The sequence below is a fragment of the Embiotoca jacksoni genome, unplaced genomic scaffold (assembly GCF_022577435.1).
Source record: "Embiotoca jacksoni isolate LCO1_2020_lvr unplaced genomic scaffold, fEmbJac1.0.p SCAF_27, whole genome shotgun sequence".
NCBI lineage: Eukaryota > Metazoa > Chordata > Actinopteri > Embiotocidae > Embiotoca > Embiotoca jacksoni.
In genome coordinates, this window is record NW_027185378.1 from 432,193 (window position 1) to 450,772 (window position 18,580).

Genomic DNA, 18,580 nt, shown 5'->3' on the forward strand with positions numbered 1-18,580 from the left:
TATCTCTGTGTAATTACCGCTCCCTGCCGTCCAAAACTGGAACTGTAGGTAGAGTATCTCCATAGCAACAGTGCTGACAGCGGGCTGTAGTCGCAGCTGCGGCCTCCCATTCGGCAGTCGGACTGTTTTCTCCTCTGAGCTGAGACCTGCATCCATTTCACTGCATTATTCAGCTGTGGCTGCATCGCAGGAAGGAGAGCAGCGCCCCCTGTCGGCGGGCAACAGCCCTGCATCACGCTGGGAATAAAAAGCTCCATCATCCTCCTCTGATCCGAGCATCGCTGAGGTGGAGACGGAGCATCCTCCCGACACTCATGACCACTCGTTAACGGACCAACACCGGGACACACGGACCGAACCATGAAGCACCGACCGGACAGAGACAGCTGGGGTGAGTGTACGTACCGGAGAACATTTCCGCTTCTCCTCAGCACATACATGTTCGTATGTTCCTGAACGAGCGGAGGGCGGGAGCAGCTAATCATATTTATCTCAGACTCCATGATGAGATGCTGCTTCTACTGGCGACAGAGATGAGAGCGGAGTCTGATTGTTTGGAGGAAACGATACAGAAAATCACCGGGATTCAGTTTATCTGCATTAATACCGACAGAAAATATATATTTATGATTTTAAACATGTTCAGTGGTTCCCTGATGGAGCTGCAGGTCCCCACAAGGCCGGAAAACCTCCTTCTGTGTGGTGGCTTCTAATTATGTAATGTTGCATCAGTAAACAGGCTGTCATCTTCATCAGGACCACCATCATCATCATCATCATCATCACTCCTCCACCCTGATGGAGGAGGTGAGCAGCAGGCTGTGAATCACAGTGGTCCGTGGTGGGTTCAGTTCAGGCCTGCAGGGATGAAGAGCTGCATGAGGAGGAAGAGGAGGCAGAGACTTGATCTGTTCTGACCCACTTCAGGCAGATGATCTTCGAACATCTGCAGCTGCACTATCAAGTTCACCGGGCCAGGCCGGGCCGAGCCGGGCCAGGCTTGGCCTGCTCTGCTCTGGAGACAGTAGGCTGACAGGAAACCGGGGAGGATTAAATTATTCACCATGTTTAATCTTTAAACACCTAACCGCCTCCTGAATCTGTCACAGCTTTCATTTAGGATAAAATCACTTAAACAAACATCATAGATCTTCAGGGATGTTCACAGGAGGAGAATTTTAAAATCCCGCAGCTCCGCATGAGACAGCAGAGATGAAAACACTCTTAGTCACTGGTTGAAAGCTCCGGAAACATCTGAGAGGATGAAGATTCATTCTTATTAACTGTATTGATCGGCTATTCACAGGAGGAGGAAGAGTGGACTCAACTGTTTCCTCCTTTAATGGAAGTTTAGGCATTCACATAATAACATCCCACTTTCACTGAATGCATCATCATCATCATCATCATGTCATCTGAGCTCATTTTCTGGTTAAATCAGATGTTCTTTCATTTCTGTGAAACTTTTTAAACCTCATTTTCCTCCTCTACCTCAGTAACCCTCATCTTCCTCCTCTTCCTCAGTAACCCTCCTCTTCCTCCTCTTCTTCAGTAACCCTCCTCTTCCTCTTCTTCTTCAGTAACCCTCCTCTTCCTCAGTAACCCTCCTCTTCCGCCTCTTCCTCCTCTACCTCAGTAACCCTCATCTTCCTCCTCTTCCTCAGTAACCCTCCTCTTCCTCTTCTTCTTCAGTAACCCTCCTCTTCTTCAGTAACCCTCTTCTTCCTCAGTAACCCTCCTTTTCCTTCTCTTCTTCAGTAACCGTCCTCTTCCTCAGTAACCCTCCTCTCCCTCCCCTCCAGGGTCCCTCAGTGATAAGACCGTGTATGATTGGAGCTCGGAGGAGGAGGAGCCTGACGGACGGGCCCGACCCATCCAGGTTCTGCTGGTGAAAGACGACCACACCTTTGAGCTGGACGAGGCGGCGCTGATCCGCATCCTGCTGGCAGAGGAGGTCCAGGACCGAGAGGTGGTGGCCATCTCTGTGGCCGGCGCCTTCCGGAAGGGGAAGTCCTTCCTCATGGACTTCATGCTGCGCTACATGTACAACCAAGTAAGTACAAGCACTTACAGGGTTCTATACCGACAGAAGAACACGCTGGGGAACATCCAACACCGTGATCATCATCATCATCATCATCATCATCATCATCATCTGTATTTAAAAGAAGTTTCATGTCACCACAGAGGAACATTCTCTGATTGGAGGTTTAACAACTCCATCGAAACATGTTTATATGATTTAAATTCAAAAGGCAGCAAACAAAAATAACAGGAAGGAAAACAGAAAACAACAGAAAAAAAAACAGGACAAGTGTCAGGAAATAAAAGTAATAATGGAAAATATAATGCCCTGCAGTAAAAGGAACCTCCATCATATCATCTGTCTGTAGTTCCATAAACATGTTAAACATGGATCTGTAGTGGTGCAGTAGTCTGACCATATATTTCTCTATTTATATTATTTATAAGTCCTATTCTGTGATTGCAGCTTATTAAATAAAGCACATTGATTAAAATATAATGGATTGAACCACCGTGAAAGATAAACTGACCCGTCGAAGCGTTTTTCTTGCAGGCGGCTGAAGACTGGCTCGGAGAGGCAGAAGAGCCGCTGACCGGCTTCTCCTGGCGGGGGGGTTCGGAGAGAGAGACCACCGGGATCCAGATCTGGAGCGAAGTCTTCCTGGTGGACAAACCGGACGGGAGGAAGGTGAGAGACATCAGAGACATAGAGGAGTGAGGTCATCATTAAACACAGATACCAGATTAACTTTTAATTAAACCTTCATCCAGATCCACTGATTCTCTCCATGTATTTCATCAAAGTCAGGATGAGAATTAAAAACACTCCGGTCACTCCCATCTCTGTCTTTAGGTCACCGTCTCCTCCCTTCTCTGTCTTTAGGTCACCGTCTCCTCCCGTCTCTGTTTTTAGGTCATTGTCTCCTCCCGTCTCTGTCTTTAGGTCACTGTCTCTGTCTTTAGGTCACGGTCTCCTCCCGTCTCCGTCGTTAGGTCACGGTCTCCTAATTTCTCTGTCTTTAGGTCGCCGTCTCCTCCCGTCTCTGTCTTTAGGTCGCCATCTCCTCCCGTCTCTATCTTTAGGTCACGGTCTCCTCCCATCTCTGTCTTTAGGTCACGGTCTCCTCCCATCTGTCTTTAGGTCACGGTCTCCTAATTTCTCTGTCTTTAGGTCGCTGTCTCCTCCCGTCTCTGTCTTTAGATCACCATCTCCTCCCGTCTCTGTCTTTAGGTCGCCGTCTCCTCCCGTCTCTGTCTTTAGGTCGCCGTCTCCTCCCGTCTCTGTCTTTAGGTCACAGTCTCCTAATTTCTCTGTCTTTAGGTTGCTGTCTCCTCCCGTCTCTGTCTTTAGGTCGCCGTCTCCTCCCGTCTCTGTCTTTAGATCACCGTCTCCTCCCGTCTCTATCTTTAGGCTGCCATTTCCTCCCGTCTCTGTCTTTAGGTTGCCGTTTCCTCCCGTCTCTGTCTTTAGATCACCGTCTCCTCCCGTCTTTGTCTTTAGGTCGCCGTGCTCTTGATGGACACTCAGGGGACGTTTGACAGTCAGTCCACTCTGAGGGACTCGGCCACCGTGTTCGCTCTGAGCACCATGATCAGCTCCATGCAGGTACGAACAGCTGGACACAGATCTGTAGGTTTATGAATGTATTTTCTGAAATATCTCCGAGATAACTGGATGGATTCACATTAAACTGTGCAGACGTTCATGGTCCTCGGAGGACGCACCCTCCTCACTGTGATGGTTCTCTTCTGTAACACGGGTGCTCCAAGTCTCTATATGGAGGGACATCAATAATTGTTTATATTATGTAAAGTTACATTTTATTAAAATGTGATATATTTTACAGAATATTTACATTCTAAACTTTAGATGTGATTAATTCTTCTTAGATACTGAATGAATCTGTGACTGAACAATGTCTTTCAGGTTTACAACATCTCCCAGAATGTGCAGGAGGACGACCTTCAGCACCTGCAGGTCAGAAACACACATTCAAACCCAAGAGACACGTGTGTTTCATGAATCCTGTTACAAAGAACAGACTTTAATCCAGATGGTGAAAAAAAACATGTTGAATAAACGTGTGTCTTTTCTTCTTCTTACTGCAGCTCTTCACGGAGTATGGCCGGCTGGCGATGGAGGAGACGTTCCTCAAACCGTTCCAGGTACCGATCAGATAAAACATAAAGTATTTCAGCAGGAGTAACTGTCGGCCTGAGGATGAACTGAGGTTGAACCGTCGGCCTGAGGTTGAACCGAGGTTGAGATGTTGGACTAAGATTAAACTGTCGAACTGAGGTTTGCGATGGAGGCAGTTTAACCGAAGCTTCTTGATGATTCATGTGGTGCATTTTGTGTTCCAGTCCATGATCTTCCTGGTCCGAGACTGGAGTTTTCCCTACGAGTTTCCATATGGGCAGGAAGGAGGCATGAAGTTCCTGGAGAAAAGGCTGAAGGTCAGTCTGTAGCTCTTCAGCTCCCCCTGCAGGCTCTGCTGCTCACTGCATGTCTGAAACCTCCTGTTGGTGTTTCAGATCTCAGAGAACCAACACGAAGAGCTGCAGAACGTCCGGAAACACATCCACTCCTGCTTCACCAACATCTCCTGCTTCCTGATGCCTCATCCCGGACTCAAGGTGGCCACCAACCCGCACTTCGACGGCAGAATCAAAGGTAACGTCTCTGCAGGACATCCTCTCAGCAGGCAGACTTTACATTCGAGCTGGACGTCAGGGTTTAAAATATGTGAAATAAAACAATATGAAGTCGCATGTCGAAAAACCAAAAAGGGAGCAGGGTTTAAACCAGGAAACAGCCTGAGAGAATATTTAGTGACCTGCTGATCACAGAGTGGTTGCAGGTGAGACAGGAAGCAGGTGGAGGTGGGCGTGGCCTGCAGAGGACAGGGACTGAGGACCTCTGGTGGTGATCGGGAGGGATGCAGGAAATAAACAGAAAACAGTATTTTTCAAAGAAAACCAGCTCTGAAAAACATTTTACAGAGAATCTAAGAGGATTTTAAAACAGTTCATTTAAGTAAGAGGAACGTCTGGTCCTCCAGTTTGCTCATGTTTCTCACTTCCATCAAACTTGGATCACTCCGTTCTCTCGCCTGTGGTTCTACTCATATTCTCCAGAGATCGACGGAGAGTTCATCAACAACCTGCAGGTTCTGGTTCCGTGGCTCCTCAGTCCTCAGAACATCGACGTGAAGGAGATCAACGGCAGTAAGATCACCTGCAGAGGTCTGGTGGAGTGTTTCAAGGTGAGAACGAACATTCGTGACGGATCCACGCTGCGCTCTGATTGGTTAAAAGGTCTCCGTTTCAATGAAGTCATGTTGTCATGTTATCAGGTGTATAAAGATCTGCTAGAGGAGCTTGTTTCTTCACATTAAATACAACTGATTCTACAATATATTTATTATGTTTCAGGCGTACATTAAAATCTACCAAGGAGAGGAGCTGCCACATCCAAAGTCCATGTTACAGGTACACTTTTAATAAATTAATAATTACATACAACCTCATTTTAAAGATCTTCTGGTTGATGATGATGATTCTGTCTTTAAGTCTCAAAACTAACAGTTCACGGAAACAGTCTAATCTGACCCTCACAGAGAAAACACACGTTTCCCATGTTTATCACATTATGACACGTTTACCATTTGTTGCAACATGATACATGAGACAAATATTTGGGAAAACCTACATGAGCTTTACATATTACACCATGAAAATGTTCCAGAACTACATGTTTCACATGCTCCACATGTGCACAATCACATGTGATCAAATGAGTTTTTGCATGTGAAATTATGATGTTTTTCTGTGATGGAAGGAGAAAAGTAGTGTGCAACACGTGATGTCATTAATTATCTCAACAACTGAACCCTGAAGTCCATTTAAATGAAATGAAACAGTCCAACTTATCTTAAACAGAAGTTAAACTCCGAACCTGTTGGTGACGTGAGAAGCTGCAGACTGTAAACACCAATCAGTCATCACATCTCTGTCTCTCTCCATTTAAATACATCCACTTCTATACAGGAAGATAAACATCAGATTATATTATATAATTAACACATTTCTCCTCTCTTCTTCCTCCTCCTCCATCAGGCCACAGCTGAAGCCAACAATCTGGCTGCTGTTGCTGCTGCCAAGGATCTGTACAACAAGAAGATGGAGGGGGTGAGGAGAACTTTACCTTCATAAACCTGACCGGTTCTGATCCTCCTCACTGACCGGTTCACTGACCGGTTCTGATCCATTCTCACTGACCGGTTCACTGACCGGTTCTGATCCATCCTCACTGACTGGTTCTGATCCTTCCTCACTGACCGGTTCTGATCCTTCCTCACTGACCGGTTCACTGACCGGTTCTGATCCATCAACACTGACCGGTTCTGATCCTTCCTCACTGACCGGTTCTGATCCTTCCTCACTGACCGGTTCTGATCCATCATCACTGACCAGTTCTGATCCTTCCTCACTGACCGGTTCACTGACCGCTTCTGATCCATCCTCACTGACCGGTTCTGATCCTTCCTCACTGACTGGTTCACTGACCGGTTGTGATCCATCCTCATTGACCGGTTCTGATCCTTCCTCACTAACCAGTTCTGCTCCTCCTCAGGTCTGCGGAGGGGACCGGCCCTTCCTGGCACCCACCGAGCTGCAGGCCCAGCACGGAGTGATCCGGGAGGAGGCCCTGCAGGTGTTCCGGGGCGTAAAGAAGATGGGGGGTGAGGAGTTCAGCCGGCGGTACCTGCAGCAGCTGGAGGCGGAGATCGACGAGGTGTTCGTCCAGTACATCAAGCACAACGACTCCAAGAACATTTTCCACGCCGCCCGCACGCCGGCCACGCTATTCGTGGTCATCTTCGTCATGTACGTGGCGGCGGGCATCACGGGCTTTGTGGGCGTGGACATCATCGCCAGCCTGTGTAACATGATCCTGGGCCTTGCGCTCATCACGCTCTGCACCTGGGCCTACATCCGCTACTCCGGGGAGTACCGGGAGCTTGGAGCCGTCATCGACCAGGTGGCCGGCGCGCTGTGGGACCAGGTAGGTCCAGATACCGTCTCACCTGATCAATACGGTCATCAAAATGAATTAGTTATTAATAAGAGCCTCTGCACACCACAAACAGCTCCTCAGACGCACAACAAATGTCCACACACACATCAGTGAATCTATTATAAAGAACAGAACTCAGGAAACATTAATGAGGAAACACCAAAGGAATTAAGAGTTATTAAAATACTAAAATAAAATTTAAGAACAACTAAAACACATAACAAAATTGTCCAAAAAATATCTTAAAAGTTCAATAAAATATTTAAATACAGTAAAAAAACAATTTAAAATTTTTTTTTTATAAATGAAATAAATAATATTCTATCGAAAATCAAATAAAAAGTAAAACCAGGTAAAATGTGTAAATAGCCTCGGTGTAGGTTTTAGTTTTTTAACTGTAGATGTGATTTAGCAGCTAAAACCAGCTTAGAGGCTCTTTATCAGGACACTACCTGTAAAATAACACCTTCAGGGTGTAAGGATGTTTATCTTTCACTCACAAAAAGAAATAAATCCTCTTCAGATTAAATAAACTTCATAGTTTGTATGAAATTCAGCTGCAATAAAGGCAACAAGTGGGCAAAAATATTATATTTAAATATAATGACTTTTTTGACATATTATTTTCTTCTTTAATTAATCAATTGTTTAAAAGATACCTGAAACTCAGATTGTTTGTTGTCATTTTCACATTATTTACAGTAAATCTTCTGTTTTCTGATTAAAATAATTTCATCTTTACTTTAAACTGCTGCTTATTAATAATATTTAATATTTTAAGATAAATAACATGACATCATAAGTTTAGTAACGATGTCTCTGTGAACCACCAGGGGGCGACATCCTCCTTTAAATCAGCTCAGATCCATCATATGACTAATGTTTTCTTATTGGAGCAGCTTCATATGATGTCTGTGTGTTGTGTGTTGATTGTGTGTTGCGTTGTGTGTCCATGCACACTCACGCCTATGTGTTTCTTTCACGCTGCTGCAGGGGAGCACCAACGAGGTGAGTGTGAACATTCACAGCAGCCGTGACAATGTTTTGATGATGACTTCCTGGATGAAGAACTGACTCCACCTCCTCTTCCTCCCTCCTCAGGCTCTCTACAAGCTGTACAACGTAGCAGCCAATCACAGGCACCTGTACCACCACGCCTTCCCCGGGCCGCAGGAGGACGAGGCGGCCGAGGAGACGGACAAGAAGAGGGACTGATGACAGGGACAGAACACAGCAGGGACATCAGGGGGACGGATGGACAGGGAGGAGGAGGCGCTCTGCTCTTCCTCCCTGTAACGACTGTTTCCTGCTCATCTCACCTGTGTGTCCGTGAACACATACACACCTGTACAGACGCACTGTGCGGGAGGCCACGCCCTCCTGTCAGCTCTGCATCTCACCCGTCTCCATCAGATTATAGCCAAACGTTGACGCCCTCATTCGTGCCGCTCGTTCTGTTCTTGAAGTTTCGTGGTGTTTCTAAAGGACCAACGTTGTCTGTGAAGTGACGCGGCGGCGTCAGCGTGGGTGCTGGTTCGTGTCTTCGTCCGTGAGCTCTCCGACAGGAAGTCTTCAGAAGACAAGCTGCTGCTCCACAACATGTAAAAATGGTTTCACATCTCGAGAGCAGCCGGTGATGACATCATGTCTCAGAGATCCTCTGTGTGTGTGTGTATGTGTGTCTGTTCCTGAATGTGGGAGCTGGTCTGAGGAATGCAGCTCTCTGCGGCGTGACGAGGCGTGGCGACAGAGGCTCCTCATTCCACATGTCTGTCATCATCTTCACGTGCAGGAGTGTTGCATGATGGGAGAACAGGGCTTGTGTATGTGTGTTAGTAGAAAGACTTCATGGTATGCGAGTCTGGCTGAGCAGACTGTTACTGTTCATGTGTAGCAGCGTCTTCTTGTCTGTCTCCTGCAGCCCCCCCCACCCACACACACACACACACAGCGTCTTCAGTCTTCCGCATCCCAAGCGAGGCGTTCACAAACAGCCATCCCCGTCAGACTCCTGTTCAGGTCTGTGTTCATCAGTTTAACTCTTCACTCCTGGAGCGTCGTCTTCATCAGGTCCAGATGTGGAGCAGCGTCAGAGGACCGAAGGTTCAGTCGATCCGCCTCCTGGAGAGCTCTGCTTACTTTCACACACACGTTTGCAAAATTTCAGTCACACACAAATAAATAATAAAGTTGGACCAAATTAATGAAATCCAGACTGAAGTTGAGTTTTTTTTCAGAAATAAAAATTCATCTTAACCCGTTCATGACAATCATCTGAAGCTGTTTGAGTTATTCAACACTGAATATTTATCCTCACGTAGCTGGCTAAGTGCTCCTCTCAGACCCTGTTCAAACCTGCAGTGTAGATCCATCCCGGTGTGATCGGATTTCGCGACACCAGCTTTACATTTCATCTCAAGTGAGCCTCTGTGATTGGATCCCTGCTCTATATATAAATGAGCTCGTAGATCACGAGTTTATCGAAGTAGTTGAGCAAAAGAACAGAAACAGGAGGAGTAGAAGCAGCAGGTGTTTAACTCACTGACACATCACGTCGTTCCCAACCTGAACCGTCAGGACACGATCGGATTTGGTCAGATTGGCCACGCCCACATATACCAGAAACCTGACTCCACCCCCAGGCCTGTCAATCACCCAGCCCCGACCCCAAACATATGCGTGTTAAGAGTCCTAATATGTAATGAATGATGGCATATTTCCAGAAGGACCAGAACTCTGATCAGAAGGAGGAAGTTTATCGAATGACACCACGATGACTGGAAACATTTACTGACTTTGTATTTCAGGAGCAGTGGATGCTTTTTACATGGGAGTTATTGGAGACAGCCCCTAGTGGCCCTCAGTGGTAATGCACTTTAAGGCACTTCCACATGGGGGCCCAGTTTTCAGACGTCCACTGTCATGTCCAGTCTGTAGTGTGTAGTGTTCGGGGTCAAAGTTCAGCACCTGTTTAGCTGAGCAGGTCATTGAGCTGCAGTGAAAAGGAAACAACACGAGATGAGAGTCTCTAGGAAGTTAAAGATTATTAAAAAATATATTTGTATCGAGCTGCAGCGGCAGGAAGCAGCAACGGTAGTGTTGATGACATCACTGCAGACTTTATTGCTGACAGCAGGTCTGGATTTGTAATCCAAAAAGGTCATGACATCATTGTGAAAAGATGCGATGAAGAGAAGCCTGGTGTTCTACATCACCTGGTCAACAAGTCTTTCAGGATTTCAGAAATGTTCCATCTCCTCTCATTAAACTGTGTCACACAGGAGAAACACTTCCAAGTATCTGAACAGCTGATTGATTGGTGATCAGTAGAAACACGCTTCCGTGAACCTGCATTAAATCTGAGCAGACATGTCGGTCCATAAAAATAAGGCAAGAAAAGTCCAGAAAGAGTCAAACATGGAGAAAGAGAATTTCCACTTGTTTGGCAAACTTGGTGTTTGAAAAGTTCCAGCTGCATCAATCAGACCTGAAGCTGCATCAATCAGACCTGAGGCTATGTCGGAGGATTGTCGTCTCCAGTCTGCAGGAGGTCAATTAATGGTTCCGTTTCAGGTAAAAGGTTCGAGCTAAACATGTTTCAGATGAAGAAGCTGCTGTTTCCACGGCGTCAGAAACATTTCAATAAAAAAGGCACAAGCTCAGGATTGGTTTTGTTCCAGCATCCAGAGCAGCTCCTTCACTCTTCTGCTCTCAGGTTGGCGGGCGGGAAAATCCGGCTCGGCGTGCGGGTTCGTACGCTGTCATGCGCGGTGGGGACTCCCACTGGTATATTTGGATCAAGCGAAGGCACAGATGTGTTTGGTTTCAGAGTCGGTGATGATTGGAGAGGAGGGTGCGACCGCTCCCAGGCGGCGGCGACCTCAGAGAGGCGTGGCGGTGGCAGCGGAAGGCCTCACAGGAAGTTGTTGGCGGGCTGCTGGGCGTACCACTGCTGCCGCTGCTTGCGGGCCTCCACCTCGGACAGCAGCGCCTGCCGGTAGGCCTCGTAGGACTTGACGATGTGCTCCAGCTCCTTCATGAAGAGCAGCTTCAGCATCCCCTGGTACGTGTCCAGGTCGGCCAGCTGGAACAGCTCCCACTTCAGGATGTGGTCGTACCTGACGGGAGAGGAACAGTGATTCCACAGGCGCCGAGTCATCAACACACACGAGGCTCATTTTTATACGCCAAGGCAGTGATGGGCCAGAAAAGATATTAACGATAATGGAACTACTTTTAGGAGACAGAATCCAATAAAACAAAAATATTTAGGTGCAATATTAAGACACTCGCAGCTCTGACTGACTGAGAGGATTTTAGTGACGTCATTTTCCATTAAAGAAATTGAATTTGGAGAAATTTGGAAGAAGAGGAGAACCGATGTCAATTTGAATTGTTTTTATACAAGCCAACAGCTAGCTGATGACTGAGTTATTTTGGTATTTGTATGCATTTTCTGACCTTTTCTGTTTAAAAATGAAAATGAGTTATCTAATTAAATATGCAGTAATACATTTCCAGGACACCTGAACATCAGACAGATGGTTGAAAGTTCTTGTTTGCAAGGTTTTTACAGCAGAGATTATTTTTTTATCTCTCAAAAAACAAAAACAAAATGTTTTTAGAAATAAAATGTTATAAAAACCAGGCTGTGAATAAAATCACAGTCTGTTTTCTCTGTAGGAGTTTCCCTCCTCTTCAGCAGCTTAAGAGCTGATGTAAGCATCAGTTTTCATCGAGAGTTCGTTCACACCTGATTTATACGTTTGTGTTAATTATGTAAAGTTTTGGTGAGTTATGAAGAAACAGCTACAAAATCAGTGTCTCTCCCTGAACTCTGTCTGTTCAGTGACATCATCTGGATCCGTCAGCTGGTCGGTCGGTGATGTCATCGGCATGTGACACACTGTCAGCTGATTGGTCGGTGATGTCATCTGTATATGACACACCATCAGCAGCTGATTGGTCGGTGATATCAGCTTGTTGTGACACACCGTCAGCAGCTGATTGGTCAGTGATGTCATCTGCATGTGACACATCGTCAGCAGCTGATTGGTCGCTACTTACTTGAGCGGTGCTCTGGCATACACCTGCAGCCAGTCTGGGATCTCGGCCGTGTGGTACGGGTTGGCGGGAACGAGCACCGGCTGGTTCCTCTCTGCGGGCCGGGGCTGGTAGGTGACAGGAGGCGGGAGTGGGGGGGGCTGGTCATAGCGAGGGACGCTGGGATGTAAAAGAACAGTATAAACTGTAGTTATAAATCTGATTTTATCGACCAGCGGGAGTCGGCTTATTCTGGCAAAACCTTTCATCATCTCTCTGCCGTCTACCTCGGAGCGCACGGGTGTCGGTACTGAGCCCTCTTGTTGATGTGGTCCACGTAGTAGACCCTGAACTCTGCTGACTCCACCTTCTCCCAGCCAGGGGGGAGCCCCTCCCTCTCCAGAGGGTGGCTCCAGTGTGTGGTGTTGGTGTTGTGGTCGATGTAGTACTTCCTTCCCCGGATGGTCCAGTCCACGGTCCACCCGCCAGGAAGGGGGAGGTCCTCCCCCGTCAGGCTGGAGAGGTTTCCCAGAGACTTGGCCTGGATCCGACCGATGCCTGAGGAAAACAAACATCTGTGTTCAGAGACGGAGGGACGGCAGCGTGTGGGAACGTTTACAGCAGGAATGTACCGAGTTAAAAAGGTCACTGTGACGAGGCAGCAGGACAAACGACAACACAGGACCGTTAACACACACTGGACCGTTAACGCACTCCGGACCGTCAACACACACTCTGGACTGTAAGGAACACTGCTGAAAGACTGACTGACTTTCAGTTTTAATGGGACAGCATCCTGAAACGCTGATGATGGGAAGGAAGAGGGAGGATGTTACTGCTGGACAGGAAGACGAAGACACACGCACGCACGCACGCACGCGCCAGTGGACTTCACAGTGGTTCTGTCAGACAGCAGATGTTACTGCATGTCTGCAAGTTCAGGCCAGAGAGACCCATAAAGAAACCACAGGAACCGAGAGAACTCCAGAGACCAGCAGAACGTCACAGGAACAAAGTCTGACTCCAAAATGGTGCTACGATCTGAGAAATTCTGCAGGAGAGCGACAGCAGCAGCGGAGGAGCTGCTGACTAAAGGGATGGAATGCGCACTCCTCCTCCTCCTCCTCACCACCTCCTCATCATCCTCATTGCTGCCTTTTCCCTCAGAGAAATACAGACTACAGCTCAGGAATATCAGAAATAGCTCATTCTGCTCTCAGGAAAAACAAACCAACTTCATCACATGACCCCCAACAGGAAACACTGAACATCACACAGACACATTCTAAACTTCATGCTTCAACTGGTTTTCAGATGTTATGGAGACATCAGCATTCAACCTTCAGAGGGCTGATGATTAACAGGCATTCAGTAGGTTAAACTCAAATTAAAAATCCAGCTGTTTTCACACAGATGAACAGGAAACGCTGGATTGTTGTTATGAAAGGAAGATCATCCTTCAGATCCTCTGAAACATCTCTGATGAAACTGTAAAAACACAGATGATTGACAGCTGTGAGCAGCCTGATACATCTGACTGCAGGCGCACACACAACATCGAACCGCACACACAACATCGAACACACACACACAACTCTGAACCGCATACACAACATCGAACACACACACAACATCAAACTGTGCACACAACGCCACAAAATAAAAGCTCCTCTGTCGAGCTGGAAAATTCCTGCAGCCCCCGACATACTTCATCTGAAGGAAATTACACACTCGCATCACGCTCATGTTCACATGCGGAGAGAGAAAGACTTCATTCCTCTGGTACACTGAAACACTGGATCTATAATCCTCCATCATACATTCATGTAAAACTCCATTATATTTAAACCTCTTCAAATCTTGAACTGATCCACTTTTGTAAACAACTTCAACCGCTATAACAAGATGCGTTTCAGTCCCTCAGAGACACAGATCGCCTGATGGAAATGTTCCCAAACCCTCAGCTTCCCCTCGTTCAAACCAAACCGTGTAAAGTGAGCAAGGAACACACTTCCTGTTTACCTGAGGGGGGCCTGCTGGGGGCGGGGGGAGTGTGCTGTCTGGGAACTCTTTGGAAGTTGTGTTCATTGTGCTCATAGTATCGATAGTCCTCAGGGAAGCGGTCTAGGACCCTCCTGGGCTGCTGCTGCCTCTGCTGCTGTTGCTGTTGCTGCTGTTGCTGTTGTTGCTGTTGTTGTTGTTGCTGTTGTTGTTGCTGCTGCTGCTGCTGCTGTTGTTGTTGTTGTTGCTTTTGCTGCTGCTGCTGGGTGTCGTAATAAGGTTCAGAGGGGTAATAATAGCGAGCAGCGTCTCCGTTCTCCGACATGGGGCTCACGTCTGTGAGGAAGGACTGCGACGAGCCCCCGTACTCGTGCGACAGGTCCCCCAGGCTGCGGGGCAGGTACGGAGGGGCCGACATGCGGTGGCTCTCCCTGCGGGCCACCTCGTGGGGGGGCCTCTGCACGGGGGCCCGCAGGACGCTCTTGTTGCGGGACACCGCGGGCTCCCGGCTGGGGGCCACCGGGTAGGAAGAGGGCCCCATCTCTGGCAGAGGAACCTCGGTGCGTCGGGGAATCGTGGGTCCATGGCGGATGAATGAGGGCATAAGATCTGGCAGGCAGGTGACACAACACGCAACGTCAGCATAAACATAAAGTGAACATACATCCCATATAACGCGTGTATGTATGATGAGCTGCATTTGGAAACAAGCACATTTAATGCAACAGTAATAAAGTACAAAAAGTGTTCTTTTATTTATACTGCAGTTAAGCGTCACTATGGTTGTCGTTTGTTTTTATTGTTACATATTTTATTTGTTATTTATTTTTCACACCGTGGGACTGCCAGAAACAATATTTCGATCTCTCTGTATGGATTGTACATATTGTGGATTGACAATAAAGTTGACTTTGACTTTATTTTATGTTTATTTGCTCAGAACATTTTCTGACTTTGAAATAAAACGTTTACAGCAGAACTTCCTGTAATGTCCTATTTTTTTTTTACAGCGACTTCACCTCCGGTGAGTTTCCAGATTATTTCCTGCGGCTGTGATGAGGACTAAGAAGTAAATGTAATGACAAAATGTCACAATTTAAATATCAGTTTAAAAGACTGTTTAACATCATTGAGACACTCAGCTTTAAGGGTTAGGCTAATCTTGACTTTTCAGTAAAATAATCCACTGATTAAAGATGACAAAAAGACCCGCTTGTCATTTATTAAGTAGTTTAATACACTTTCCATCAGTTGGAGTTGTATCCGTTATCTTACTCTAGCCTGTAGCAATTTGGTTAGCATTTAGCTAGCACTGAAGTACCTTGTTAGCACTTAGCTTGGTTTAGGAGCACAATATTAAACCGTTGTTCACAAACTAGTGAGCCATAATAACTTCACAATGTTCCACACACTCACTTCAGTCTGTTAGTTCAAGTTTTCTGGCTACGGTTTCACTGTTATTAACTTTAGCTAACTGGTGCTAACCTGAGCTAGCTGGCTTGCTTACTTCTCAGGAGCGGCGACGTTTCCTTCTTCACATATTTTCCGTGAACCTCGGCTGGTTTCGACGCTTCGTTTTTGCTTTTCTTTCGTGAGAGCATAACTCAAGGCTCGGAACCATCAACACCACGGCGCTGTAAAGTCATGGCACAATCCGTCAAGCCTGCAACCGTCCCGGCCGAAGAGCGAAGCGCAGAGAGGGAACATTTTCAGCTTTAGATGAGCTAGCAGCGGTTAGCCACCTAGCTAGTAGCAGTTAGCCGTCGAGCTCGAGCCACTGGGAGCGTCTCTGCTGCTGCGGCGGTTCGATCCCACCTCTGATCCTCACCGGGAGAAGTTCAGTCCCTCCACCGGTCTTCCCCGGGAGAGTTTGGATCCACCGCTGGTCCGAACCGGGAGAAGTTCAGTCCCTCCACCGTTCTTCACCGGGAGAGTTTGGATCCACCGCTTGTCCTCACTGGGAGAGGCTCAGTTCTCCACAGGGAGACGTTTCTGTACAGTCCTCCCATCTGTTGAGGAGAGTTTGAGCACAACTCACAAAAACACACCATGTTGACATTTGAGCTTCTGGGAACTTTGATGAGGATGAAGAACATTTACAGAACACTTCCTGCAGAAGAAGGAACACACATGCACATGTTGTGACTCCACACTGAAAATATGAGAGAAAAGTTTTGCACCTCAGGCAGCCAAAATATTAGTGTTGTAGTTCATCACATTAAATAGGGGTGGAAGAAGTATTCAGCTCCTATACTGAACTAAAAGTACTAATACACACTATGGAAATACTCCACTAAAAGTTAAAGTCCTGCATTAAGTGAAAGTATGTGAGTATTATCATAAAACAAATATTAAAGTATGAAAAGTAAAAGTGAATGCTCCCTCTCAGTGTTTCACTGCATTAATTCGAATTAATGTTATTTTAACAACTTTATGTTTAATCTGCAGTAATGCATCATATTCTATAAGATCATCATGTTTTTATCATTTCTGTTCTGTAAGAACCACAAATCTCTAAAAACATTTCAAATTGAAATTCACCACTGGTGAAAAATTACTACAGCTGTTATAAAAATGTGCCTCCTGAAATATGAGTATAAAGTAACAAATCAGAAATATTAAACTACATTTTCAGGAAATCAGTGGAGTCCTCAGGTGTTTAAAGAGCAATGAACCTGCAGGACAGATTCATGTATTTTATTCAGAGCTGGAACACAAACATCACCCTGTTTTACCTTCGTGGAAAAGTCCTTCACACGCAGCTTCACAGATTACAACACATCATATTTAAATAGAATTATTGCCATTCAGCAGACATTTACAGTCTGTACACTTCATGTTAAATAAAACAAACACCTTGTAAAGGTCAGTGATCATGTGACTCCTCTGTTGATTTGTTTTTACTGCAGACAGTAAGTCTGTGTTTCTTCTTTACATAAAGGCTCAGCAGACACAGATAACCATGTGGAGAAAGTTCATGTCAGTATGGCTTCTCTCTTTGGACGGAACACGTAGAGTCACAGTAAAATATTAATTTAGTTATATATATATATATATATATATATATAAAAAGATAAATTACTGTAAAATAACATCCTCTTTACAGTCTGACATCATGTTTGGTTCTTCGTATGTGATTATTGCTCAGATTAAAATAAAATACTGCATGTTTAAAAGAGTTCAAAGTTCTTGTGCGTTTGGCTGCATCTGCAGTGGGAAACGTTCTCAAATAGGCACGTTGGGAGTTTTACGCTTCCTGGTTGGCTGTGATTGGCCGTCGCTGCCCTCCAGGGTGGTTCCTGGTACATTAAAAGTGGTACGGCAGCGACGACAGCGGTGACGGGCTCAGGTCGCGTACGATCTTGTTGAGGGTGGAGATCTTCTCCTCCAGCAGGTGGTTCTTCTTCTCTGTGATCTTCTGCCGCTGCTCGGTGATCTCCAGAGCCTTCAGCAGCTGCGCGTTCTCCACGTACAGGTCGCCGATCAGCACGTCCGCTTTACCGTTCTTATGCAACTAGAAACAACAGAGAGGGATGAATGATGGAGGCTTTAAATAATCCCTACGAGAGCCTGAATGATTAACTGGCTGATTAATATTCACTTGTCGCAGACCAGATCAACCAGAGGAGCTGAGAGCCTTTACAAAAATTAACATACTCATACAAAGGTGTAAAAGTACTGAAGTAAGAGTACTACTGAAGTAAAAGTACACATTCAAACTGCTCGTACTTTAGTTTAAAACCTAGAGGTTGAAAATCAGATCAGTCAGAGAGGCTGCGAGGTGGTTAATAGAAGATCAAAAATAAAGTTTTAATAAATTAATTGTTGGCAGTTTGTTAAATAATCATGAATTTGTCCAGCTTGTTCCTGGAACTGAAGTTCAAATAAAATCTATCAGATGTTTGGATGGATGTGTAGTTTTTCCTGTATGTCAGATAAACGTAGTGCGGTAAGAAGTTCTCCTCTGGACTGCAAAGGAGGAGAAGCTGTTAAATGTGCAGCACGTGAAAGAATAAATGTGTCACTGCTGTCAACGTGTCTGTAGGTTGATGAGCAACAGAGATGTATTAACTTCTTTAACATCCACCTTCATGTTCAGTGTTTCGGAGTTAATCAGTGCGGACGCATTCTGCAGTGTTTGCTGCGTTAATTCATCGCCACATCTCAAATAAACTACGGTTGTGTTTCAGGTGTGATGTATTGTTGTGTTTCAGGTGTGATGCGTTGTTGTGTTTCAGGTGTGATGCGTTGTTGTGTTTCAGGTGTGATGCGTTGTTGTGTTTCAGGTGTGATTTGTTGTCATGTTTCGGGTGTGATTTGTTGTTTCAGCTGTGATGCGTCGTCGTGTTTCAGGTGTGCTGTGTCATGTTTCAGGCGGACTGACCTGGTCCTTCAGCTGAGCCACCTTCTCTCTGAGCAGCAGCTTCACGT

At 46.1% G+C, this 18,580-nt stretch overlaps 2 protein-coding genes across 4 annotated transcripts; one reads left to right on the forward strand and one right to left on the reverse strand.

The window, feature by feature from the left end:
* The first annotated feature begins 144 nt into the window (after positions 1 to 144).
* On the forward strand, positions 145 to 9,314 carry atl1 (atlastin GTPase 1). Of its 2 annotated transcripts, none has more exons than XM_069160539.1 (14): positions 145 to 397; positions 1,803 to 2,053; positions 2,579 to 2,713; positions 3,527 to 3,631; positions 3,953 to 4,003; positions 4,135 to 4,191; positions 4,390 to 4,482; positions 4,561 to 4,699; positions 5,164 to 5,291; positions 5,461 to 5,517; positions 6,145 to 6,216; positions 6,662 to 7,093; positions 8,099 to 8,113; positions 8,207 to 9,314. In XM_069160539.1, exons 1-14 carry the CDS (start codon positions 361 to 363, stop codon positions 8,318 to 8,320), a joined length of 1,686 nt encoding a protein of 561 aa, XP_069016640.1. In that variant the 5' UTR covers positions 145 to 360; the 3' UTR covers positions 8,321 to 9,314. The 2 variants fall into 2 exon arrangements, with proteins under 2 accessions (XP_069016640.1, XP_069016641.1); XM_069160540.1 differs by having other exon boundaries at positions 147 to 391.
* A 442-nt stretch (positions 9,315 to 9,756) lies between these two features.
* On the reverse strand, positions 9,757 to 16,130 carry sav1 (salvador family WW domain containing protein 1). 2 transcript variants are annotated; one of them, XM_069160541.1, is made up of 5 exons: positions 15,657 to 16,130; positions 14,171 to 14,758; positions 12,436 to 12,706; positions 12,173 to 12,328; positions 9,757 to 11,223 (listed from the first exon to the last, which is right to left on the reverse strand). In XM_069160541.1, exons 1-5 carry the CDS (start codon positions 15,748 to 15,750, stop codon positions 11,019 to 11,021), a joined length of 1,314 nt encoding a protein of 437 aa, XP_069016642.1. In that variant the 5' UTR covers positions 15,751 to 16,130; the 3' UTR covers positions 9,757 to 11,018. The 2 variants fall into 2 exon arrangements, with proteins under 2 accessions (XP_069016642.1, XP_069016643.1); XM_069160542.1 differs by having other exon boundaries at positions 15,635 to 15,725.
* Positions 16,131 to 18,580: the final 2,450 nt, after the last annotated feature.